A 26454-nucleotide genomic window follows, 5' to 3' on the forward strand; every position below is an offset into this window, starting at 1 on the left:
TCCCTTGAATGTGGCTTCCTTGTTTACCCCAAAGGCATTGCCCCCATATCTGTTAAATGTTTATCTACTTCCTAACTAAGCCTCTGCTATGCCTTTGACTGGCACGCACTGAAATGTTTTTCCATCACGTATGCCAAGAACCCTGTTGGTCCATAGTCCAGTTCCCCCTTCTCTCTGGAGACATCTTTTCTCCTGCAACAAGATGGGTACTATACCTCTTGCTTTCTCCAGCATAACTTCTGAAGGTCATAAGACAATGCTTCAGAAATGTAAAGCACTATATGAACATAGGGTACAAATACTCATATATAAGAAAAAAGATATTCCACATGCTGCCAAGAAAATTCAGGCTTCAGAGCTGAGCATACCAGGATTTCAATCCTAATTCCAACTCTTGTAACAAGGGCCAATCCTTTGGGAATTGACTTTGGCAATTTTTCTTCCCTTTCCTCTGCCCAGCATTCTAAATCCTAAAGAAAAGCCACACCTAAATGCTTAAGATGTTAACTTCTAAATGGTCTTTCAGATTTATGGTACCCAGAACATCTGGTGACCTTCAGGTGACATCAGAATGTGTAGTGCACCTCCTTATTCTTTAAATCTGTGTATCAGATGACACAAAGCATGAAAGTTGCTGTGATGTGTAAGTTGCAGAAAAGTAGAATGCTCGTTAAGTAGGGACTGATGCACAATCTAACCTGAGTGGAAGGTGCAGGTAACATTTGAGAACTAGCACATGGCATCTATTTCTAATTGATTCCTCTGCAAGAAAAGGGCCCCAACCTCATTCTCCAGAGTCTGATCACACTCAGATGACCCGGTACCTTTGTAAAAACATCAAAAGAAAAATTGAGCAGAATTGGCTGGGTGTAGTGGCTAGGGGTCATTTCCTTATACACATTCTCAACCTCTCTGAAGACTTTATATTACTAAAAATTTTCAACTCAAAATGGAGACTATTCCCATCTCTTCCCTTAAAAAAGACTGCCTTTTGGGACCCTGGCTGGTCCTAGTCCAGAATTTATCAGAATTAGCTGGATGTACTGGGAGCTACTCAGTATACAGGCAGGACAGTCACCAAGTTCTAGGTCAGTCTGGGCAACACTGGCCCTGTCTAAAACATTAAAACATACACACACACACACACACACACACACACACAAACTTGCCACCTCTTTCTCTTTTGGGTTTAATTAGGGTAGCACTGTTAAAATGACCAGTGTGATATTCTACAGAATGTTCAGAGAACTCAGGGCTCTTTGGACAATAATTAACATAACCTTGAATCGAGGAGGTAAATATATACTATTACCAATCTCACGGAAATGTCAACTATTTCTGATCTTTTTTCCTTGTGGATATTAAAAAATGCATTCACCAGATCAATAGCCGCATACTACATATCTGAAGTATCAGTCCTAAGGACACCTCCCACATAGGACAGCAGCTGTAACTGGGGTTAATACTTGGCCAAGTTTCTTGTAGTTTGTCATCTGCCATCACCCATGGGCTTAGTTTTACAGGGACCAGACTGGGAAATCAAATGGAAACATGAGAGGGACCACTTACCCACTCCCATCTATTAAATATGTAAGGGTGGTACTAGTCTGCCATTCCTAAGGTGAAATACAATTTTGGCTTAACTAACTTGACTGGATTGGGTAGTTTCAAGGGCTTCCACCACATCCAACATAGTCATAGCCTTTTCCTTGTGAAGACTTTCAAGCATGAAGATACTAACCAAAGTATTACTTTTCTACAATAGCTCTTGATCTATGGGTAGAGGAACCAAAGTGAAAGCTCTGCCAACTAAGTATGTTCATTCCAATCACATACCAAGAAATGAGGAAAAGGACCATCAAATGTGCACCCAGTGGATCCAATGGGATATAGACCTGGGCTAGGACTCCATTTATTATCTGACCCTCCAGGAAAATAAAAGGGGAAATGCAGGAAACGATGGAGCTTCAGGTATTCCCCTTCTTCCTAGTGTATGGTAAGTGATCATGAACCTCTTTAGAATTAGGGAAATCCTTTGTATATATTGTCCTCATGTTGCAGGATCTTTCCTCAAGGGAACTAGCCTCCTCTTTTTTTGGTGTGTGGGAGTACTGTGTATTGAGCCCAAGAGTGCTTTGCTACACCCTAGTCCTTTTTATTTTATTGGTGAGAAATATTTAAAGCCATGCGATTTTGTAGAATATCTTGACTGATCTAATCAACAAGGGTAGGGAAAAATTCCCAAAATTCTCATTAATTCAATATACTGATATTTGTCCTTTATTAATGAAAGATGTTGAGCTGACATAAAAAGATGCCCATCAATCACTGAACCTTATCTTGTATTCACAGATGATGCTATTGAATCACTGCTGGAAGAATATATTTTAATTTGTCCTTTTCATTTTTGAGATGGGGCTTGCTAAATTGCTAAGGATGGCCTCAAAGTTGTGATTCTCCTGCTTTAGCCTCCTAAATCGCTGGGATTACAGGTAAGCACCATGATGCTCGGCAGGAACTAGACTCACCTTTAATCAGTGAGTTCTAAGAATTGGTTTATACCTACAAACTGAGCTGGGGGTTATAACTTTTCAATAGAGTAGTAGCTGGCTCCAGACTTCTGTTCATTCTTATCTCTTGTAACTGTATTAAGCAACATTCTTGTTTCATTAGCCATCTCCATGTAGCCCTGAAGTCAGCTTCCCATCTGTCCCGTCAGGCCTGCTGTCCATTATAGTAATTACGCCCACTTTGTTTCTGACAGTTACATTCTGCCAATTGGCTTCTGCTATTCCAGGATCCATCATCACCTTTGCTACTAAGGAGCCCAGTAGCGTTAAGAGCATTTCTTACTATCAGCCCCAGCAAATGAGGACAGTTACTACTAGACTTCGGTGATACTGACAGCCCTTTGTACAAGGAGTGCTCCCCAGACCCTCCTAAGGAACACAGCTGGTGATGGTAGTCCCATCCTAGATCATCTATTCATGATCCCTCTGTTCAGGAGTTATGGCCTCTCTACTTCATTTAATGTGGGCCACTGGCTGTCATATGCCTTCAAGAATCATCCCAGCAGTGTATTAGCCTCATCTCCATATTGCTAAGTTCTGTCACACATGGAGTACCTTGATGCCAGATGGTCCCATTCCAACTTTAACCTCTCTGGTCAGCACTCTTGGGACCCTCTCTCTGGCATGGTCTCCGGCACATGCTACCAGCTGCAGCTCCTTCAGTGTGGTATCACTGTGCTCCTTTAGCAGGCCTGACAACTGCAGTTGGGCTGATCTTTCTAACCTGTCTGGGAGACCAGTAGGGAGGTCGGAGCAGATTGTGAAGGTCAGCATTGTCTTGTACATCACCCACCTCATTCGAGGCATGTTGGTTTTATCTAGCAGGGGAAAGTGCTATCTTAGTGGGTCACTTATGCAGTTCAAGGGAAATCTAGGGATTTAAATGAGTACAGCTACCCAGAGTCCTGTCTTTTCCACCTCTTCCCCACCAGAGTCCCCTTTGGTTAGACTTGTTTTGGTCTTGAATCCAGGTTTTGCTGAGTCCTGTCATTCTCAATTAAGCCTTTTACCTGGACTTCTGTAATTCTGTTTGCAGATGAGGATTTTTTAAATCCGAGGAGGCCTTTGGACACTCACACTTTGTAGTTTTTGCTTTTTGCAGTGCTGGGGATCAAACCCAGGGTCTCATGCATGCCTGGCAAACACTCTACCACTAAGCCATAACCCCAGCCCCGACACTTTGGGTTGGTGGATAGTCAACCTGTCATTTCTCTCTCCAAAGAATACTGATTCCACCCAATTCTTTAATCCTTATTTTCCTGTTTTTCCCAAACTTTACATAGGTTAGTTCATCCCTTTCCACCCAGTTCACAAGTGAACATCTCATTGATAGAAGAGGTACTATGTGCCCAAGACTAGCAACACTCCACCCTCTATCAGTAACAATGTCCTTAGTGCCTCATGGTGAGTGACCAACTCCACAAGCCACTCCTTTTATTTGGTGGTGCTTGGGATTGAATCCAGGGCCTCACACCAGCTAGGCAAGAGCTCTTTCCCTGAGCTACACCTCCAGCCCTCCACAAGCCACTCTTAGTAAGCTTCCTTAGGACCACTCATGGCACCAAATGTTTCAGAACAAGTTCAAGTTCTCTACAGTACAGCCTGAGACAGGGATTCAGAGTCAGTAACTAATTAAGGGCATGCTCTTCAAGAAAAGCCCTTGAGTAGGGAAGGAGAAGACAGCGAAAGAAAAGAGTCAAGTATAGATGTGGCTTAGATAAAGTTGACCCGCTCTGATCCCCAAAGAAGGTTCTGGAGCATAAACAGCACCACAGAGTATTTCCCCTTCAGACAAGTGATCCACCTTTTGTACCCCCAATCAATCAATGAGTGGCTAGGGGTGTGGAGGGGAGAACTTCTTGAAGCAGCTCCCATCTTCTGAAGGCAAATCCCTAGTATCTGGAGGAAAGCTGTGAGCATTTAGCAGCCAAATCACAGAGCAGCTGGGTGGTGGGTGACAGTGTGGCAAGGTACACTTTCCTTGTGAATAATATAATATAAACCACCTGCACCACACATCTAATTAATACTTAGTGGGCACTTACTGTGCACAGGCAAAGTCAGCAGAAGTGCTCTTGCCCTCTCTGGAAAACAGGATCAAGTCAACATTCTTATCCATGTCATCTTCTAACAAGAGCTCCCACACAGCAGAGCTAACCAACCATGTTCCTTTCTGTTCCTTGTTACTGTTTTTCCATTCCAGCTGCAGTGTAAACTGAACCTCATTCTCCATGCCATCCCCCTATCTATAGGGGAGGCCTACCCCCAGGGTACCTGGGATTGGCATACCTACTGCTTGGACCAAGGTTTTTGATTCAACTTGGATTTAGCTGTCCTTTTCCTTGTGAATAATATAATATAAACCAGTCTATAGTTCTCCTGTCTTCTCAATCACCCAAAGGTTTTGCTCCCATACCACAAGATATGACTAGCTGGCATTGTTCCTCACAAACTCTACTAGCCAACCTTTTTGCTAGAAGAATCAAAACTAGTGTTAGTGTTTCATGGAGAAGTTGTAGGTTGAATAAGGCAGCAGGAGCACATCCCATCCAGCCTGAGCCCCAATTTTGTCAAAACAGAGATCCCTTTAATCCATTTCTTTTCAAAGGGTTTAATACTCAAGGTGGGAACAATGGAGTATTCTAGTGGTGGGGTAGTTATTTCTAGAAAAGATTCATTGCTGAGGTACCAAAACGGATATCATGCTAAAGAGTTCTTTCTTTCACTGCACTCTTCCCTGAATAGATATACTGTCAAACAAGGCCAAAACTACAAATAAAGCTTATTTCTACTGCATTCATGAGGCTTTTCCCAGTGTCAGTTTTCTGAGTCTCAAATAGTGTCATCTAAAGGCTTTCCTTCATTGGGTGTCTTCAGAGGTTCTTTTTGTCTATTTTCAAGCATGAGGATGCTAATCAAAGTGCTTCTCAACGGGAAAAGCAAACAGGAATTTCTTTATTGTGGACGCTCCAGGTTCCTAAAGTTGCGTTCTAACTGAAGGATTTCAACACACCCATAGGTTTGATGGTTACGCTGGAAAAATGCTCCACGTCATTACTACACTCATAGTAGTTAAGGAAACTTTCTCTTCAGGAAGGCTGTTGGGCTAAACAGCAAAAGTTGGGCTGTTTTTCAACAGAAACACCTATACACTTAAGTTGTTTATGGAATCTGTCCTCTCATGGCTCCTCAGATGTTTAAAGAGGCTGCAACTCCAACTGAAACTCATTCCACATTCTTTACATTGAAAGGGTTTTTCACCGGTATGGATTCTCTGATGCTGATTAAGATGTGACTTCAAAGTGAAGACTCTTCCACATTCATTACACTGGTGGGATTTTGTGCTGGAACAGATTTTTTGATGTTGTTTTATGTGGGAACACTGGCCAACATTTTCTCTACATATATCACATTTATGGATTTTCTCGGCGGTATGAGTTCTGTAATGCTGAATAAGGTCTGAGCTGTAATTAAAAGCTTTTCCACATATATCACACTTATAAGGCTGCTCTTGTAACTCAATCTTCTTATCTTCAATCACTGTCAAGTTCCAACTATATGCTTCCTCACAAATGCCATTTTTTTCATTTTTCTGACCCATGTGTAGCACTTGATGTTCAATTAGGCTAACGTACTGGAAAAAAATTTCTCCACACTCTTGACACTGATGTGACTTCTCCCTTGAATGTAGTCGCAGATGTCCAGCAAGGTGTGACCGTCTCCCAAAGCCTTTTCCACATTCATTACACTTGAAGGGCCTCTCCCCGCTGTGCACACTCTGATGCTGAACAAGATGGGACCTCACTCTAAATGCTTTCCCACATAAATGACAGGTATAGGGTTTTTCACCAGTGTGAACCCGCTGATGTTGAGTGAGGTGCACACGCTGATTGTAACTTTTCCCACATTCATCACACCTAAATGGTTTCTCCCCAGTGTGTATTCGCTGATGTTGAATGAGATGTGCACTCTGAATAAAGCTCTTTCCACATTCATTACATTTGTGTGGTCTCTCTCCTGCAGAGGATTTTTTGTGGACATAGGTGACTTCACTGCAATTCATCCTCTTTGAAGAGGGTTGTCCTAATATCTCTTTCATGGAAATTCCCTGCTTTCTATCTGCCTTGCCTTGGTGTTCATAACCTTCTCCAAAACCTTGAACTTGAGAGGCATTCCTCTGGATTTTTCCTGATAGTTCTATGTCTGCTTCTGAAAATTCTATTTTCTTCTTAACATTCAATCTTGCATTCTTACTTCTTTTGTCATTGCCTTAAAAAAAAAAAAGTGCCATCAATTCTTTTGCAAAACCAAAAATAAACAAACAGGAAAAAAGAAGATAATCAGATGATGTAATAGGTGTAACAGAGGGGAATGCATGTAGATACTTAATGCCAATAGGAATGAAAAGAGAAAAACTGCAAAATGTGGTGGTACATGCCTATAGTACCAGCAACTCAGGAGGCTGAAGTAGGACTTCAAGTTCAAGGCCAAATTGAGCAACTTAATGAGACCCTGTCTCAAAGGAAAAAATATAAGGGCTCAGTGGTAAAGGATCCCCAGATTCAATCCCCAGTACAACACAGACAAAGAAAGAAAGAAAGAGAGAGAGAAAGAGAGAAAGAAAAAAGAAAAACTCTTCTGCTTACTCATCTTGTTAAAAAAAATATTTTAAGGCTGGGCACAGTGTGCAGTGGCACATGTCTATAATGCCAGCAACCTGAAAGGCTAAAACAGTAGGATCCCAAGTTAGAGGCCAGACTGGGCAACTTAAGAGACAGCCTGCCTCAAAACTGAAAAGAGGTCTGGGGATATAGCTCAGAGGTAAAGCATTCCTAGATTCAGTCCCCAATCAAAAAAAAAAAAAAAAAAAAAAGTTCAATACCCTCGTAAAAATTTAAAACACTCATATATGGTAAATTATTTTAAGAAGCAACTGGGTAGGCTGGGGATGTGGCTCAGCGGTAGAGTGCTTGCTAGTGTGAGCAAGGTCCAAGATTCATTCCCTACCATTGCTTAAAAAAAAAAAGACAAAACAAAAAAGGTAGCAATTTGGTGATACGCATGAAGATGCATAGAAATATTTTTTATCTTTTCATTACTAATTCCATATCTAGGAATCTATAATGAGGAAATAATCCTAAATATTAGGAAAATTCACAGATAGAACATAGTTATCAGGACAAAGGAGAAGATTTAGAAGTTTAACTATTGAGGAATAGCTGGGTAAACTATGATGTTAAAAATAAATGGGAGGGCTGAGCAACAATGGAAACTGTATGTCTAATAACTGTACCCTGTGAGTACAACTATGTAAAACAGACTCATGGAAAATAGAGAAAGAAACACAACAAATAATAACAGTTCTATTGATTAGGATGGTGGAATTATGGGTGATTTTTTTCTCCCTCCTACTTTCCTTCAAACTTTCTATACAACCATTATTTTATCATTTTAAAATAAAATGAGTGAAAAGACTAAATTGTAAGAAGGGGAAACAGTGAAAGAACCATGTAAGTTCTTCATTTACTAAAACAAAAGTCCACAGATAATGTGTGTGCATAAGTCAAGCAACAGCAGTATTAGTTTAAAAAATGGAATTACCAAAGAAACAAAAAGCTGAACGCAGATAAATCTAGGGAAAGGTGAGTTATTTGGCAGTGGGTTTTGCCTGTCAACTTGACAATTAAGTACAAACAAGAATGAAATAAACTATCATCTTTGCCCCTTCCTACTCTCCCAATATCACAACCTATCCATCCTGTGGTACCAAGTTCATAAAACAATGTTTGCCTCCATTTATTCCCCAAGTACAAAATCCTCACACATACATCTTTGGGATTTCTCTCTGAAGTGGCGTTTCAGGTGTTCAATTAGGTGTGAATGGCGGCCGAAGTTCTTCCCACATTCGTTACACCCATAGGGCCTCTCTCCACTGTGGACGCTGTGGTGCTGCACAAGATGGGAGCTCACCCGGAAAGCTTTGCCGCACACCTGACACTTATAGGGCTTCTCACCAGTGTGGACCCTCTGGTGCTGCGTGAGGTGTACGCGCTGATTATAGCTTTTCCCACATTCGCCACACTTAAATGGTTTTTCTCCAGTGTGGATTCGCCGATGCTGAATAAAGTTTGAAGCTTGAAGGAAAAATTTCCCACAATCGTTACATCTGTGGCCCCTCTCGCCGTTTGTGTTCTGCCTGCGGTTAATGCCTGTGCTGGCACCAAGATCTCTCTTCTGGGAAGGATTCTGCCTGGATTTCCCCACAGTGGGGTTTACCTGCCACCTCTGTACCATGCCCTTAAGGTCACTAACTTCGGCAAACTCTTGACTCTGGGGTACATTCCTTTCAGTGCTTCCTGGTGTCATCCAATGTGAATCTGCTTCATCGGAAATCTGCTTTACTATGAGCTCCATATCATTGTCTCTGGACTCATAATCTGAAATAAGACAAGGAAAATGGAGAGATTAGCTATTCCCTGCAATAGAAGAAAATGACTGAGGGACACTGGATAATTAAATGAAACCAATACATCTAGAAATGCATGATGACTTTGTAAAGTGACTTGCCAGTACAGGGATGGGATAAAGAATATCCAAGCAGAAAATTGAAGCAGGGTAGGAAAGGAAGAGTTGGCAAGAATGGTTCAAAGGAATGAGACTGGAGAGAAGTCATATTAGTTAATGAAGAGGAGAGCTTCTTGGTATGATACACAGAGGAACTGTTTGTGAATACCTGTGCACTACTAAGTAAAATAGTCTTAATAAAGATTTGACATTGGGTTATGCAGCTAACCCAGTCTTCACTTTCCTCTTCCTGTAAATTCACAGCTTGAAGAAGAAAGATGAACTTTCTAGTGTTTCCAATCCACAAAGGATTTCAGTGTGGCAGAAATTAGCCTAAAGGAAAAAAGAAATTCTTTCTATACTCAGAGAAGTACCTACCACTTTTAAGAGCTAGGTTAACATACAGTAGTCACTGATAAGTACATCAAGTTTAAAAGATACAGCTTGTTCCCTTGTGCAACTTATCAGCAACTGATATTTTAACTCAAAAGACTGAAGTTTAATATAGTTGGTAAAAACAAATCTTCACTAAATAACAAAAAATAGGAAATATTATTTTTTAAATGCTAGAGAGATCATGGTCTATTGAGAATTTTCTAATAAAACTTCTTGTGAAAAGAATCTTCAATATTATATAATAATGGTAATAAGAGTTAATATTTAGCCAGGCACAGAGGCACACACCTGTAATTGCAGCAACTGAGGGGCTGAGGCAGGAGGACTGCAAGTTTCAGGCCAGCCTCAGCAACTTAGCAAGGCCTAAGCAACTAGGCAAGACCCTGTCTCAAAATACAACATTTTTCAAGGGACTGGAGATATAACTCAATGATAAAGCACCCCTGGGTTCAATATTCAGTACCAAAAACAAACAAACAAAAAAGCTAACATTTAACTTATCAAGCGCTTGCTCTGAGCCAGGCACTATCCTGAGTATTTTAAAATTTTATGGCATAATTAATCCTTACAATGATCTTTTAAGGTAGGTACTGTTAGTATTTTTTATAAAGTCAGAAGTTATAACTCTTGTACTATGGACACATTTTAATTTACTATAGAGCTATTTTTACTTAATTATCTTCCTAAGGACATTTTAACAGTGTAAACAAACACATAAACAAAAAACACTATCATAAAATCAGACTTTTTTGTGTGTGTGGCACTATAGAGAGTGAATGCAGGATTCTTGCATGTTTGCACATGTTGGGCAAGTGATCTACCCGTGAGCTATGTCTTAAGCCCCAAACCAGACTTCGCATATGTTTTTCTCTCCCGTTTTACTAGTGAGGTGATCCCAGGTACCACAATAATTTTTATCTTTTATTCATATCACATATTTGTTTATTTGTTTGGTACCAGGAATTAAACCCAGAGGTGCTTAACCACTGAGATACATCCCCAAGCCCATTTTATTTTTATTTTGAGACAGGGTCTCACTAAATTGCTCAAGGTCTTGCTAAATTGCTGAGTCTGGCTTTGAACTTGCAATCCTTCAGCCTCAGCCTCCTGAGTTGCTGGGATTACAGGTGTGCACCACCACACGTGGCTCATATGCTTTATTCTTATTAGAATTCTCTCATGTTCCCCAAATCAAATAAATACGTGGTTTACTTTCTGCAGAACTGAATTTGAAAAAAAAAAAAAAATTCAGAATTCATGTACCTCCTTGGGGCTATTAACAACTGTCCCTTTCCAGGGACAGGGATGACACAGGTTGCTATGCCAACTAGCTTATATACTGGCTTCTCCTCTTCCCCAGTCTCTTCTTAGTGTGCACGACAAGCTTTCTGATGATTTCCCTGGCTTATCTGGATATGAAACATAGAACTGTCCACGTTCAATGCAATCCTGGACTACTGAGTAAGCAGTGGGGATTTGGAGGAACACATCTAACCAGATTATATGGTTATATGAACACATCTAACCAGATATTTGGTGCTTTACAAAATCATCATCTTCAACCTCAGTGGCCTGTTTGGCATGTTGTTTTCTAAGGCTGGTTCCTTTCCCCACTTGTGGTTCTTAGCAGCTATATGAAAACATTTCCATCATAAACTTCCAGTTGTATCACTGTAGTAAAAAAATGGAAACTGGGCCAGGTGCAGTGGCTCATGCCTATAATCCCAGTGGTTCTGGATTACAGGGTGAGGCAGAAGGACTGCAGGTTCAAAGCCAGCCTTAGCAACTTAGTGAAAGCCTATTTCAATATAAAATATAAAATGGGTTAGGGATGTGGCTCAGTGGTCAAACACCTCTGGATTTTAAGAAGAGTAAACAATGGAGGCTGGGCATGGTGGCATATTATAATCCCAGTAACTCGGGAGAGGCCATCTCAAATACACAAAAACAAACAAAACATGAAATAGTGTGCATGATGTGCTATTAGTATTACATGAACTGACATAGAGAATATGTCCAGATCTGGTAATAGTTTTGCCTCTGCGAGGAAAACTAAGTAGGTGCCTTATTTTTTACTTTACATCCATTTTTACTATTTGAATTTTTTACTATGTGTAGTATGACCTTTTAAAAGTCAATGTTCTCTACTACACTGGAACCACTACCCCATCACTTACTTAACCTACACTGCCTGTGCTGTCACCTCTCAACACGTAAACTTCCCTCCCATTGCAGGGAAAGTCAAAGCTACCCAGCCAAGAACTCCTTAAATGTCCTACAGCCACATCTCTGAACTTACTGGTGGCGTCTTCTTTCCTCCTCCATCATCTCACAGTGGAGAGAACTCTCTTCCCTGAGCCAAAGCCAGCGCTTCCTCCTTCCTATACCCTGGACCTCATCATGCCTTCACTGGTCCTCCCTACAGCACATTTTTGCTCTTGTCTCCACATTAATCTATGAGTTCTTTCCCAGAAGTGTTTAAATATGCTTAAAACTTCTCCGTATAAAACCACCTATCCACTCGACCCGTGTACTCTTTCAGTGATTAGGCCTCTTTCTTTTCCCCTTTAGAGACAATGTTCTTGAATTGTATCTGTAATAGCTTTTCCAAATCCTTCTCTGCAGTCTTCACAGACACTGTCTTATGTTCCCCAATCCACTCCATGGAAACTACTGTCTCCAAGATACATTCATTTATTTTTAAAAATCTCATTTCCAAACACGATGGACATCTTCTAAAATTCTGACTTTATGTGATACTGTTAGAAAGCCACAGGCATGAAAATAATCGAATGTGGTCTTATAAGAGAAGTTAAGGAGACAAAAATTGAACCTAATTTTAATGTGGAAAAGTATACTGAAGCTGTAAAGATGCTGTAATGAAGATAATGAGAAAAAAAATCAGATGAAAAAAATCAAATCAAAACCACTTGGAGAATGATATAGGCAAGAACGATGCTAAGAACCTCTGAAACCCATTAAGTACCAATACAGTAACTGAAAAACATAAATCAGTACTCATGGACTCAAATTAGAAAATTAAGACAACTGAGCTATCAGAAATTAAAAGAGAATGAAAAAAATGGCATTAAATATAACATTTTACTATATAAATTCATTGAAATAAAAGACTACTACTAAGATCCCAATAGATTAATGAACAAAGGACTGGTACAAATAAATCAATCAAAAGGAAATACAAACAAATATCAACAGCAACCAAATAATGTTAAAAGAGGAATCAGTTTTAAATCTTTTCTGGTACAAGCATGTGAGTGAACTAAAAATCCTTAGACAATGTAGACTGACATAACATTTCTCAAAAGAAATCTGGCCTTGTATGTGTTTGAAGTCCACTAGTATGCCTGATACACAGTGGTCCTTCTAGAAGAATGAATTCAAAAGAAGCTAAAAGTCACAATCTCTGAAATGTTTGCAACAGTGGTGAGCTTTTTATCACTGCTTCAGACAGTTAACTGAATGTTAGTTTTCAGCATCAAAACCTCGTTACAAATAGGACCTCAGAAAACAAGAGATGATATGACATGTAAAAGGTATATGCCAAGGCAAACATTACAAAATAGGAATTAGCAGTCTAAGGATGGTAATGGGGTGAACAATTAGCCATCCACATATGAGAGGAAAGGAAACAATTAATGTTACTAAAGTATCATAATAACCATTATAAATTATTCTGCAAAGTCTGAGAAATTTTCACAAATCAGAAGTATTTTGTTAAGAACTATCCAATTCATCAAAGGATACAACTACCAAAAATTTATTTAAATCCAAACCTATTAATTTCAAGTTCTATCTTGTGCACGCGTGTGTGTATGTGTGTGCATGTGCACGTGCACGGAGTATACTGGGGATTTAACCCAGGGCACTCTACTACTGAGCGATGCCCCCAGTCCTTTTTTTAAAAAATATTTTTTATTTTTTTGAGACAGGATCTCATTAAGTTGCCAAGGCTATCCTCAAACTTGCAGATGCTCCTGCCTCAGCCTCCATAGGCATTAGGTTTACAGAATTACAGGTGTGCACCACTGTGCCTGGCAAGCTCTTTTTTATTTTAACAAAGCAAAAGGGATTTGCTAAATAGTAAACACTATTCCTCCAACAACCGTTATACCCCTATTAAGATAGAAATAACCAGAATAAGTTGAATTGGAAAAAAAGAGGTTGATTTACTCTCAGGAAGAAAAGAAAAGCAAAGCCACAGCAACTAAAATATACAAACATACATCATACAATGTTTCTTTCTTTTTGCTACTGGGGACAGAATCCAAGGTCTTGTGCATGCCAGGCAAGTGCTGTGCCACTGAGCTATATCCCCATCCTTTCTTTTCTTTTCTTTTCTTTTTTTTTTTTTTTCTTACTTTTAATTTTATTTTGAGGCAAGGTCTCAATGAGTTTCCCAGGCTGGCCTCAAACTTGAGTTCCTCCTGCCTCAGTCTCCCAAGTATCTGGGATTACAGGCTTGTGCTACTACAACTGGCCATATATGTTTTTATCGAATGTGCTGGAAATATTCTTTACAAGATAATGAAATCAAAATTTCCTAATCCATGCAGGTGAAATAATTCTTACCCATAGAAGTAATACTCCCATAATTCTCCTTCCTGCCTTCCCTATAAAGAGACTTCTGGGACTGGTCCAAATGTCCCCATTCCTCCAGGATGAAGGACACAGCCACATCAGTCACGTCTTCAATTTTCACCAACTTCTGAAACAGGAGATCTCTGCTAAATTCCCAGTCCCTATGTTCAAATCTGGAGCAAGGGTAAAAACTGGGAGCATTAAGGAAAGAAATCAGGGGAGGGATTCTGCTTCACAGAGGAGTGGGAAGTTTTGGGAAGACAGAAAAAGACAAAAGGGAATGAAGATACCAATCCCAGATGGGTCTGGTTGCTGATTAAAAAAACAGACCTCCTCATAAAGAGTTGGGAACGAGGAGGCTAGTCTTCAGAGAAGAGATATGGGTCCTCAAGGATGGCGAAGGGGCTCCAGCTCACCTGGGACCCAGCTGAGAGAAGTGAGGCTGTCAGCTCCTGGCTGTCCTTCAGGGGAAGGGAAGGAACTTGGAGAACAGGAAGGGCTGAAGGAGGAGAAAAAGGTATCAGTGAGAATTTCTGTTCGGTTCTCGATGCCATCATGTGCCTCCTTTGCTCATGAATCCACAATGACCCCTAAAACACCAGATCAAATTCTTCTGCTTGGCTCTCAAGACCCTCTACATTCTGGTCCCACCCACATTTACCCTTTTTTTCCTCCTTCCCTCCCCAAAATAGACTTTCTGCTTTGATCAAGGTAATCCCTGCTAGCCATTCCCCTGTAAAGGATGCTTTCCACTCTGCTTAGATTGACCCTATTGATCTCCAAGAATAATCAGGAGTTCCACATCTTCCATGCCCAAAGCATTCCCTAGAGTCCAGGATTCACAGATTTTAAACAAATCACCTGGGGATCCCAGTCATGGCAAATTCTAACTCAAGAGTCCTGAGTGGGGCCTGAGATTTTGCATTTCTAACAAGCTCCCATGTGAAGCCAGTGCTGCTGTTCCTTGGACTACATTTGTATTAGTAAGGCTTTACTTCACAGTCTCTCCTTTCAGGCAATTTCCATTGTTAGTTTATATTCAGTCAAGAAGTGAGCATTAGGTCTATTCTGTGTGTTATGTGAATAGGCAGACATAAACCATTCTTGCCTTCAAAAACTTTACTTTGTGTGTGGGGGTAGTGCGTGCACACACTTGCTACTAGAGACTGAACCCAAGGGCACTTTACTACTGAGCTACATCACCAGTCCTTTTTATTTTTTGAGATGGGGTCTTGCTAAGGTACCTCGAACCTGTTGTCCTCCTGCCTCAGTCCCTCGAATTGCTGCAATTACAGGCTGTACCACTGCACAGGTCTGTATTTATTATTTTTAAGTCTTCTGAAGAACAAAAAGGAAATTTATTTTCTATAAATAGGATAAAACTGTTTAGAGATCCGTTGGATACTTGTACAAATCTAAGATAGTTTAGAATCTGTGTGACTATAGTTTTGCTATACCTTCAAACACTGTTCCATTTCATCATCCTAAGAATTAACTTATTGTTATTGATCATTATTAACTATTCCCAACAATGCCACAAAAGACTAAAATAATGAGAATGGAAAAACAAAGGAAATATTTTGGATCACAATAGAAAAATAAATCATTCTTCATTTTTCTCAGATTATCACTTATGTTGCCCAAAGAGTACTTTGGGCATTATTCTTCAAGAAGGTAAAAGACTATTGATACTCATATTTTCATTTGACACAGCTGAAAATTCAGAATTTTTCATTTGCTGCCCATATCAACAAAGAGAAGAAATTTGCAGAAGACAGTCACTATTATTAGGCAATTCAGAAGAGGACATAGAGAGACAGGTAATAGCACTCTTTAATGAAAATAATGATGGAACTAAAATTCTAAGGAAAATCTCAGAATGAGTCTTCAAATGATAATATCTTATATACATTTTTTAAAGCTCAAGAATCAATGATGAGGGGCTGGAGCTGTGGCTCAGTGGTAAAGTGCTTGCCTGGTATGTGTGAGGCCCTGGGTTGGATACTCAGCACTACATATAAATAAATTAAATTAAGGGGCTGGGGAGATAGCTCAGTTGGTAGAATGCTTGCCTTGCAAGCACAAGGCCCTGGATTTGATCCCCAGCACCCAAAAAAATTAATTAATTAATTAATTAATTAAACTAAACAAAAGATCCATTGACAACTGAAATTATTTTTTTAAAAAAATCGATGATGAATGTATTTCTAACTTCAAAAATGAACTATTAACATTTTCATCCAGTGAATCCTTCAACATGAAGGACTTCATCATGTGGTATTTCACAGCAAGATCTTGGACCATCCCATTTTGCTACAAGGACAGTATTGTGTGACAGTATTCTTTCATTTTTTATGAGGTTTTTATGCCAAAATGTACTTGGCACAAAGAGGTCTGATTCTCAATAAAATTTCTTAAAGATTTTTTCTCTCTCTCTTTTGCATCTTATGTAAATTATTCATGAAAGGACTTAAAATATAAAAACCAAAAAGGTACTGCCCTCAGATCGGACTATTTTTCCTAGGACTCTGAAGGCTAAATGAGGTACTAAAGGTCAAAAAATACTTAGAACAGTTTCTACACAAAGTACAAACTAGGGAAAAGCTGTTGTTGTTGCTGCTGCAGTTTTATCACCATAGAATGAAAACTGGAAGGGATTTGTGCAGTGGAGTATATCAAGGGAAAAACCTAAGAAAAGTCTAAGACCAAACAGAGGAAATATAATTCCTTATCCACAACTCTGAAATCCAATTCTATATACCAAAGGATTTTGTTTTGTTGTTTTTCAGATGGGGTCTTGTTATGTTGTCTGGGCTGATCTTGAACTCATGAGTTCAAGAATCCTCCTGCTTCAGCCTCCCAAGTGGCTGGGACTACAGACATGCTCTATCATACCCGCTTCCAAATGGATTTTTTTTCATTAAGGTAGGCATCGAATTAATTTGACAGCAAAACCTGACCTGGCGTGAAGCTATTTCGAGTCTATTAAATCAACTTAATGTAAACATGCATACATTTCACTGCAAAAATATTTTCTGCTACTAGTATAATATGTGGTATAAATCATATTACCATAGTAAATCTGCAAAATTCTGAATTCTAAAATACATCTCACAGCAAGGGTTTCTGATTAGGGAATATGGATTTGTGGACAAACATCATAATAAACATGACACTCAGCTGTTCATTTTTCTTGCTTGATGTATTTAATACAAGTAGATAATATTGAGATGGGGAGAAAGGGAGGGAAGAGGAAGACAAATGTTCTAAAGGTTGTTGGGAAAACTGCTTCAAATAAGATTTCAAAGCAAATGAGCAGCCAAAAACGAATACAACTGGGAACTGGAGAGTCTTTTACATAAGCGTTATGACAACTAACTCTATGAAACAGAGGTGGAAAACTTCAGTTAGACAATGATACTTTTACTTTTTTTTGTTGTTGTTGTTACAGTACTGGGGACTGAACCCAGGGCCTTGAGCTTGCAAGGCAAGCACTCTACAAGCACTCTACCAACTGAGCTATATCCCCAGCCTGGCAATGATACTTCTGTAAGAGACTTCAATAGATCTTTGAACAGTACCTGTACTTACAGCTATTATCATCTGCATTATAATCATGTGTTATAGCTTTTGCCACACCTCCTTTTTTGGCAGGGGGAAGGTGCCAGAAACTGAATCCAGAGCTTCACACATGCTTACTAAGCATGTGTTCTACCACTGAGTCACACTCTCAAGCCTCTGCTATAGTTTTTGAATAAAAGTGCTATAGTCCCAGTTATCCTAGAAGCTGTGCTCTCTCAATACCAGTTTCACCCCAGGTTTCCCAATCTCAGACCCTGCTGGTTGCAGAGAAGCTATTCAGCCTCCAGACTCTTACAATGCCACCTGCCCATATGGCCAGGGTGCCCATGCACCAGCCCTGTCTGTTCCACTGAACTGCTGAGCCTCACCATTTTCCTCCAGAAGATGAGGCTTCTGTGGCTCCTGTTCAGGCTGGGTGTCCAAGGCCAGGAACTGGGAATCAAAGGACTCCTGCACTGCTCCAGGTGGTACCATCTTCTGAGGAAGCACTTCAGGACATGCAACAATCTAAAAACCACAGTCAATCAACATAGTTATACGGCAGGCTATGAAAAAACACAGTAAAATTCCATTGGATTTTCATTTGTTCCCTTACCAAGTATTTAATGTGCATCCACAATGAGTCAGACACTAATTATACAGTGGTATAACAAACATGGTTTACTTCTAGTTGTAGAAGACTTTCAAGGAATATGTCAACATACAAATAGATAATTACTGGTTGTGTATATGTCACACAAGGGAAGAAACATGGTGCTATGAAATAGAACAGATGAGACTGGGAGGCCAGGGAAGGTTTTTCTGAGGAAAATCTCAAGTAAACACCTAAAAGATGAGAAGAAGGCAGCCAGGGGAAAATAGGGAGAAGTGAACCAGGCAGTCAGAACATTAGCAAACACCTTTAATCAGAAAAAAGGATCTTTGGTACAATCCAGGAACCGTAAGGAGTTCAGTGTGGGTAAAGGTTTGTGAAGGGAAGAGAGAAAGGAAATTAGAAAGAACATTACAGCATACAGGAAATCACACTTGGACAGATCAACACTAAGACTTAAAGCTAGTTCCTGTCCAGTGCACTACAGGCCTCCAACTTTCTGCTCTTGGCCCTTGCTCAATCCTACAGTACACACAATTACTCTGCTACAACCATTCTCAAGAATCTACCTATTCTGGGAAAGTACCAGCTCAGTTCCAGTATACTGAAAGGTACTAGGAACCTGAGAATTGCTATCTCTCTTTCCCCCTTTCTTAGGTTTCAGAGCACTTTAAATTTTAACCCTCCCAACCCTTCTGGCAAAATGTAGCATGGGTTTTACATTAAGAGGCAGTTGCAACATAGTTGTGGCAAATACCACTCTGAATGTTTTGTGTTCCTGAGTCCACTCAGAACAAAAGTCAGATGGTTCTGAGTATGCCAATGGGCACCTCAGCTCCAAAGAACCAAAGTAGCCCTTGAGGTCCACTGAGAACAGGAGAAAGGAACTAGAAGAGTAAAGATAAGTAAGAAATAAAGCTGAGGAACAAAGTTAGGGATGCCAGAAGGAAGGAAGAGGGAAAGACAAAGTGAGCTGTGGAGGTTCTTGGGAAAATCTCATCTATAGACCTGATATTACTGACTACCATGAGAACAGATTTTTCTCTGTGTCCCTGATTAGCTGCATATCACAACGAGAGGGGTCAACATGTAATATGTGCTGTAGATGCTCTATTTAAAAAAATTCTTTTGGTTTTAAACTGTGCCTTTCAATATCTATTTCTGTAAAACACAACTAAAGGAAGTTGTCCATTAGTGTCCCAAGTTAGGTTCAAAAAAGGAATATCTGAATGTCACCATGAGTCTTTACTTCAAGTCCTAACTAAGGAACAGAAAGCTGTAAACATTCCCATCTTCAGGACAATCCTTCAGGACAGCTGCAGGGTCTGGTTGCAGGTAGGTCAGCAGCCACCCTTCTGCTGTTACCTGAATCACTGGGGGAACTAAACCAGTCCATGAGCCCAAAGATGTTCTGAAACTCTGAGGTATCCCTTACCCAGAGGGTAAGAACAATGAACTAATACCTTGCACTTAAATGCAGTGCTCTAAGAAATGAAAGAAATTCTTTAACTAGCTTTCGACTCTTTTTTTTTTTTTTTTTTTTAATTTCAGGTGTCGATAGGCCTTTATTTATTGGTGTATTTACATGTGGTGCTGAGTCTCGAACCCAGGGTCCCACACATGCCAGGCAAGTGCTCTACTGCTGAGCCACCGCCCCAGCCCAAGCTTTCGACTCTTATAAACATGATCCCAAGATTTTTCCTTCTTTGCTAGGGGGAAAAAAATAAAACCAAAGAAAAGAAATTAAAGTTTAGATCATGAGGCTAGCAGCAAGAGAAAGGAATGGGGTCAGTTTATAAATAGGAAAGGACAAGAAGATAAAATAATCAGTTCTCCCTGAATTAACCCATGATTTAACAGAACACCAACAATAATACCAACAGGATTTTTGGGTTGATGGAAACTAAGTAAGTAATTCTGAAGTCCATAAGGGGAAAAGAAAACACTGGGAAAAAAAAAAAAGAAATTGGAGGAATAAGGGTAGTCCTATCAGATGCCAAACCATTTGGCACTAACTAACTAAAATATCAATACATGAACAGCAAAGAAGATTAAAAAAAAAAAAATACAATAGACCCGAAAAGGACCCCGAATGCGAGCAGAAATTTGATATGTGATAAAGCTGGCATTTTAAGTCAGTTAAGAAAAAGGAGATTACTATAAGCAAGATGCAGTAGCGAAGCCTATAATCCCAATGACTCAGAAGACTAAAGACAGGAGGATCACAAGTTCAACACCAGCCTCAGAAACTTAGTGAGACCCTGTCTCAAAGAGTGAAAAGGACTGGGGATGTAGCTCAGTGGCACAGAGTCCCTGGGTTCAATTTCCAGTACAAAAAAAAAAAAAATTACTAAAAGTTGGTGGGAAAAACCTACCTAGGAAAAAATTAAGCTGTAACCACACCAAACATCCTACACAAAAATAAACTCCAGATGAAGTAATCATTTAAAAGCATAAATAGTGGAAAAGAAAATATTTCATAATATTGTAATGAAGAACATCTTTTTAAGTATGACATGAAACCCAGAAACCATAAAATGAGAATTAATCTGACTGCATAAAAATCTTAAATCTCCAGAAGCAAAGACAAACAACACAGTGGAAAAATAATATGTGCAAATCATATAATAGACACAATGCTTATTATTTTTAACAGGTAAGGAACATGTAAGAAACAGATAATTTGCAAAAACAAAAAATGATTATGATATGTGATTAACTCTTAAAAATACATACTGTGGTCAAACTGACAAGACAAATGCAAATTAAAATGGCACAGAAATGGAATATTGCATTTTTCACACTGATATTAATCAAAAAGTTTGATAACACTATGTTATCAGACTGTGGGGGGGTAGAAATCTCATACATTTCTGGTGGAAATATAAATTGGTATAACCTCTATGGGGGACAGTCTCAACAGCTATCGAAATTTCAAACATACCACCAAGTCAACAATTTGACTTCAAAGTATCCATCCTACAATTAAGATTTATATAAGTAAAATATATATAGGATACTCATTTCAGAAAAGTTTGTTATAGTAAACATTAAGAAACAATCTAAAGGAACAACTTAAATGGAACAACTAAAACTCCTTGAACAGGAGTTAAATAAATTATGATACATCCATACAATGGATATAAAAAGAGCAAGGCAGATGTATTTGCACAAATTAAGATACAGGAAAAAAGAAAGAGGCAGAAGTGTATAGACCTAAAAACATTTGTGTGTGTCTTTAAAGCACATTATATACATATATGCTAAAATATAAATGATATGGTATATCTCTGTAAGGGTATACAAGTTTCATGTAACAACAGCTGCCTCTGGAGAGGAGAATTAGGCAGTTGGGAAATTAGGGGTGGGAGGAAAACTTACTTTTCATTACAACCTTATGTACCTTTTTGGATTTTGTATCATGTCATTCAAAAAATAAATACAATCTTAAAAATAAATAAAATCGCTGATTGTCTTCTACAGGTTAACACACTGGATATTGCTTCTCTCTGCTGGAGTGGCAGGAAATCTCCACAGTGAACCTAATCCCAGGAGAACAAAAGAATATGAATGAAGCACCACGGGGCTAAGAATCTCACCCCTGTTTAGCAGCTCCTTAACTCTTTCCTTCCTCATTACTCCTGCCTCTTCTTCCACTCACCTGTTGCCTGCGTTCCTCAAGTTCTCTCTGTATACTTTCTATCACAGCCACAGCCTCTTCTCCACTTTCAGGATGATGTTCTCTCACCCAGGCCTGGAACTCTTCAGGCAGGATGGTCAGGAACTGCTCCAGCACCAGCAGCTCCAGGATCTGTTCCTTAGTATGCAGCTCGGGCCTCAGCCACTCACAGCAGAGCACCCGGAGTTGGCTGAGAGCCTCACGTGGACCTGATGCCTCATGGTACTGGAAATGCCTGAAGCGCTGGTAAAAAGTCTCAAACGGTGGCGGATTGTACTCCTGCATCCAGGTGCAGTCTTCTTCTTCCACCTTCACTATTAGAAGGTCTTCCTGCTCCTGTGAAGTTTCAGCTGGAGGGTCTAAGTCTATAACTTCCCGGGATTCTGTCATTATCATTCCAACTCAGAGGGAATTCTCTCGAGGTTGGCTGTGTTACTCTGACCCAATCTGTTTCTGCTCTTTGCGATCTTCTGATGAGCACTTTCAGTAGTGTACAACCTACTGATATATATCGGGAATCATTATGAGCAAACAGAGAAGGCAAAGACGTTCCATACTAAAGACGACTGCTCAACGAAGTAATTTACTTTAAAATGTGGACTACAAGGCAGTCACCACTCCATCCATAAAATGATTATTAATAGAGATTACCTCCAAGATTTAAAAAACGTAAAGAACACTCATAAAAATCTCACATCAGGTTCAACCTAAAACACAATTTTAGAGACAAAAAAACTTTACATTTCATATAAATAATGGGACAAAACTTACTATTACAGATGGAGCCCTTTCTCTTCTCTACCACAAGCCAAACTTAACTCAGAAAAGGAGTGGAAAGCATTAAAATGGTCATAACTGGTCTCGTCCGTCAAGTCATAAGAGCTTGACAGACTAACGGAAGACTTCATTGGTCCGGAAGAGAAATGGTATAAAGATCTAGACCTAAATTCCTCGGAAATGCTCCAGCCCCGGAGACACAGAGACAGCCCGCTCAAGGTTAGGGACAGGATCCCCCGTCCGGACACAAAAGCCCTACTCCCTCCCCTCAAGTCCCCAGTCCCGATTAGCTCTCCTGGAAGATCAAACTCTCCGCAGCCAAGATTTGGAAGACCAGGAATCTTACAAAACGCAGAACACAGAAGCCAACACTTCCCAACACTTCCTCACCGGAAGTAAGCAAGTCCAAGCTTAAACCACAAATCCCACCCCCGAGAGCACTTCCGAGTCCTCTCTAGGAATCCCGGAGGTCTTACCCTCGCAGCGGGCGGGGTGGGGGGGTGACGCCTCTGGCCCCGCCCCGGCGGGGGAACTGACCAATCAACCCCGAGCCAGGGCGCGGCCGGACCCGAGCCCACAACCCGGACGTCCACAGGCCTCTGGGGTGCGAGTAGAAAGTCACTACAGCCGGCCAGGACACCCAAACACCCTCTTTCCCCACCCAGCTGAACAGCCAAGAAACAACCAAGCTCCTCCCCTTTTCTTGGAGTGAGGACAAGGGGCGGGGCATCAAGGGTTAGGCAACAGTTGCTGGCGCCTGATTGGCCGCGGCCCTGGCGCCTCCCCACCCCCAACACTCTGCGCCCCAATTCGAAGTAGGTCTGTATCTATCTTTCTGCGAATCCGCAGCCCTTGGGCATCTTAAACTTTGAGCACTTCAGGTTTTGTTCACCTGAACTCTCATCCCTCCCTCTCCAAACACACCCACCTCTTTACCGCCACAGTCGGCTCACAGGGCCACTGGGCCGAAGTCTCCAACGTCACACCCGCGGTTCGCCCGCGCCAGAGGCTCCCAGGACTACACCTCCCAGGAAGCCCCGCGCGGACTACACCGGCTAACCAATAGGGCCGCGACTCTATTTGTAGCAGGCCTATCAGAATGCGCCAGGGAGCATGACGTGTCCGCTGGCACCGGTCTGGAAGGCTTGTGGGGTTTTGGGAGCCTGTTGGCCTTGGGGCTGGGAAGAGACAAAACTTGCAAGAGCCGTTGTTTACTCAGGGCTTCCCTAGTTCAAGCGGTCGGTCCCGTCTTTAATACTCTTTGACTTTGTACTGCGCTCTACAGTTTTTCAAACCGTTTGCCATATACAAAGCTGTCGGGCAGGCAGGACAAGAGTTCTTATCGCCACTCTTTAGGGGTCCACACGGCTGTGGAACTGCAGCTTCTGCAAACAGATGGAGAGGTATTTAGAAGTTAAAGGACGCCTTCCAGGACCCCTAAAATCTCATGCACGATAGGTTGCTTCCTCTTTAGGACCAAGAGCCTGGTGAAAGTCTGCATTGTATCTATTTTGCATATGAGTTGACATTTAAAAATAGGAATAGAATCTATGAGAGAGTGTGGTGTAGGATTTTGCAACTGTGGCTTAATTTTGCTGCATTTATTCAGTTGACTTCAATTTGAGTGGCTTCGAAATGCCCTTTACCTTTTAATAATGTCGTTTGTTTCTTAAAGTAAGAAATGGATTTGCATGAGCCAAAATTCAGGGTTTTTTTTTTCGCCCCTTGGGTTTTTTTTGGTACCAAGGATTGAATCCAGGGGCTGTAACCAATAAGCCACATCCCCAGCCCTTTATATTTTTCATTTTGAAACAGGGTCTCAAAATAAAACTTTAAAATAATGAAACCTTAAAATAATAAAACTTTATTTCTCTTAAGAGCTTTTGTATGAGCCTTTAAAAATCCAACATTATTTGAATAATTATAATCCCGTTCTATACTTATTTTAGATATTAGAACAATAAGGTTTATAATCCTTAGAGGACTTTTCCAAACCATATCTGGATCTTTTGGCCAAAGAAGGTCCAAGTTCTAGCCCAAGGTTCACTGCAATAAGTCACTCAAAGTTGAATAAAATAAATCTACAAGTTGTCCCTAAGGTAAAGATTTGGAGTAAAAAGTTCAAATCAATATAGTCATGAAAAATGTAAAAATAAAGACTAGAGCATTAGGTATTGCTATCCTGTTCCAGTACCAGTTCTGTCACTTAGTAGCTGTGAAAACTTTGGGTAAATTCTTTTTCTCTGTTTCTCAGTTAATCACACTAACCCAGAGTGTTTCATTGTGAAGATTGAGATATAGCTCCTCAAACTTCTAAGCACATAATAAGCATTCAAGTGTTGGGGTCATCATGAATCATACAGAAAGCAGTATACAAAGGCTCCATGACAAAGAAACGGGGAAGTCTGGGAGTTTTCCTGTGAGTATTCTTCAGGATAGAAGGAGGGCAAATTACTGACTGCTCTCAGTTCTTTCTCCTTTTGCCCTCGAATATCATCTCACACTTGCCCCTTTAGAACCTGGAGCCTTTTCAAAAATTTAGATAACAGACCTATATAGGGCATATTCTTTTGGATTGAATTGTATCCCCCCCAAACTCAACTCATGTTGAAGTCCTAACTCACAGTGACTAAGAAGGTGAGCTTATTTGGAGATAGGGTCTTTACCAAGTTGAAAATGAGGTCATTAGGGTAGGTCCTAATTGATTATAACTGGTGTATGTATAAAAGAGAAATTTGGAGACAGACCAGGCCTGCAGGTAGAAATGACATGCAAAGATGGAGGCAGAAAGTGGGAAGATGCTTTTGCATTTGGCCAAGGAACACTAAAGACTGCCGTCAACCACTAGAAGCTGGGGTGAGGTAAGAGTAGATTCTTCCTCTCAGCCCTCAGAAGGAAACACTCTGCCAACAACTTGATCTCACACTTCTAGACTCCAGAACTGAGACAATAAATCTCTGCTGTTGAAGCTACCCAGTTTGTGGGACTGGTTAAGGCATCCCCATCACCCCCTGTTCCTCCCCTAACTCTCACTTCTTACAGCACCCTGAAGGAGGGAGGAGTTCTGTTACTCTGCTAGAGCTCCAAAGGTCATGGATACTCAGGAAATACTCACTGGGCACTTGATGACTGAAGACCACACTGTGTCCTGTACTGTTAGGGAGTTGCTGTGGCATGTACCAATAATAATATGCCAGGTCAGCTCGTCACTTTCCTGAGAGCAGAAGCACAGCAGTCAACTCACCACCGCCCACTGGGACTGGGGACTGACCCTAGAGCCTCCTCGCACATGCCAGGCAAAAGCCCTGCCACTGAGCTACATTCTCAGTCCTTGCATAGGCTTCTTGAATGGATGAATGAATAAATTAACCAAGTCGTTTGGGGCGGGAAAAAAAATTACAATTAAGTGAACACTGTATCACTGGTAAGTCCTTAATTCTGGAGTTTGAAATGGGCATGTTGGTCTCCTTCATCGTGTCACAAGCATCTTGACAGTAGACACGACTTCTTCCAGTTGCAATTTCCTCATCTTTGTGAAATCGAAGTCCATAACATGTGACGTACACGGAAGTAGTACAGTTCTTTCTTGTTTTCTCCCAACTCTGACCGTTTCCTGCCCTGTCAACCGCTCCTAAATCGGTTATTTTCTTCATCAGCAGAAATCAGCACAGGAGTCGCCACCTCGGGAAGGCGCT

General features: G+C 40.6%; 1 protein-coding gene across 10 annotated transcripts; it reads right to left on the bottom strand.

The window, feature by feature from the left end:
* Positions 1-4568: 4568 nt before the first annotated feature.
* On the bottom strand, positions 4569-26438 carry Zkscan5 (zinc finger with KRAB and SCAN domains 5). 10 transcript variants are annotated; one of them, XM_047532826.1, is made up of 8 exons: positions 25875-26438; positions 23688-24144; positions 21965-22480; positions 18080-18218; positions 14546-14628; positions 14121-14256; positions 8399-9007; positions 4570-6839 (listed from the first exon to the last, which is right to left on the bottom strand). In XM_047532826.1, exons 3-8 carry the CDS (start codon positions 22376-22378, stop codon positions 5716-5718), a joined length of 2505 nt encoding a protein of 834 aa, XP_047388782.1. In that variant the 5' UTR covers positions 22379-22480; positions 23688-24144; positions 25875-26438; the 3' UTR covers positions 4570-5715. The 10 variants fall into 10 exon arrangements, with proteins under 10 accessions (XP_047388787.1, XP_047388788.1, XP_047388782.1 ...); XM_047532827.1 differs by having other exon boundaries at positions 21965-22483; XM_047532825.1 differs by having other exon boundaries at positions 21965-22689.
* Positions 26439-26454: the final 16 nt, after the last annotated feature.

The sequence above is a fragment of the Sciurus carolinensis genome, chromosome 18 (genome assembly GCF_902686445.1).
Source record: "Sciurus carolinensis chromosome 18, mSciCar1.2, whole genome shotgun sequence".
Classification (NCBI taxonomy): Eukaryota; Metazoa; Chordata; class Mammalia; order Rodentia; family Sciuridae; genus Sciurus; species Sciurus carolinensis.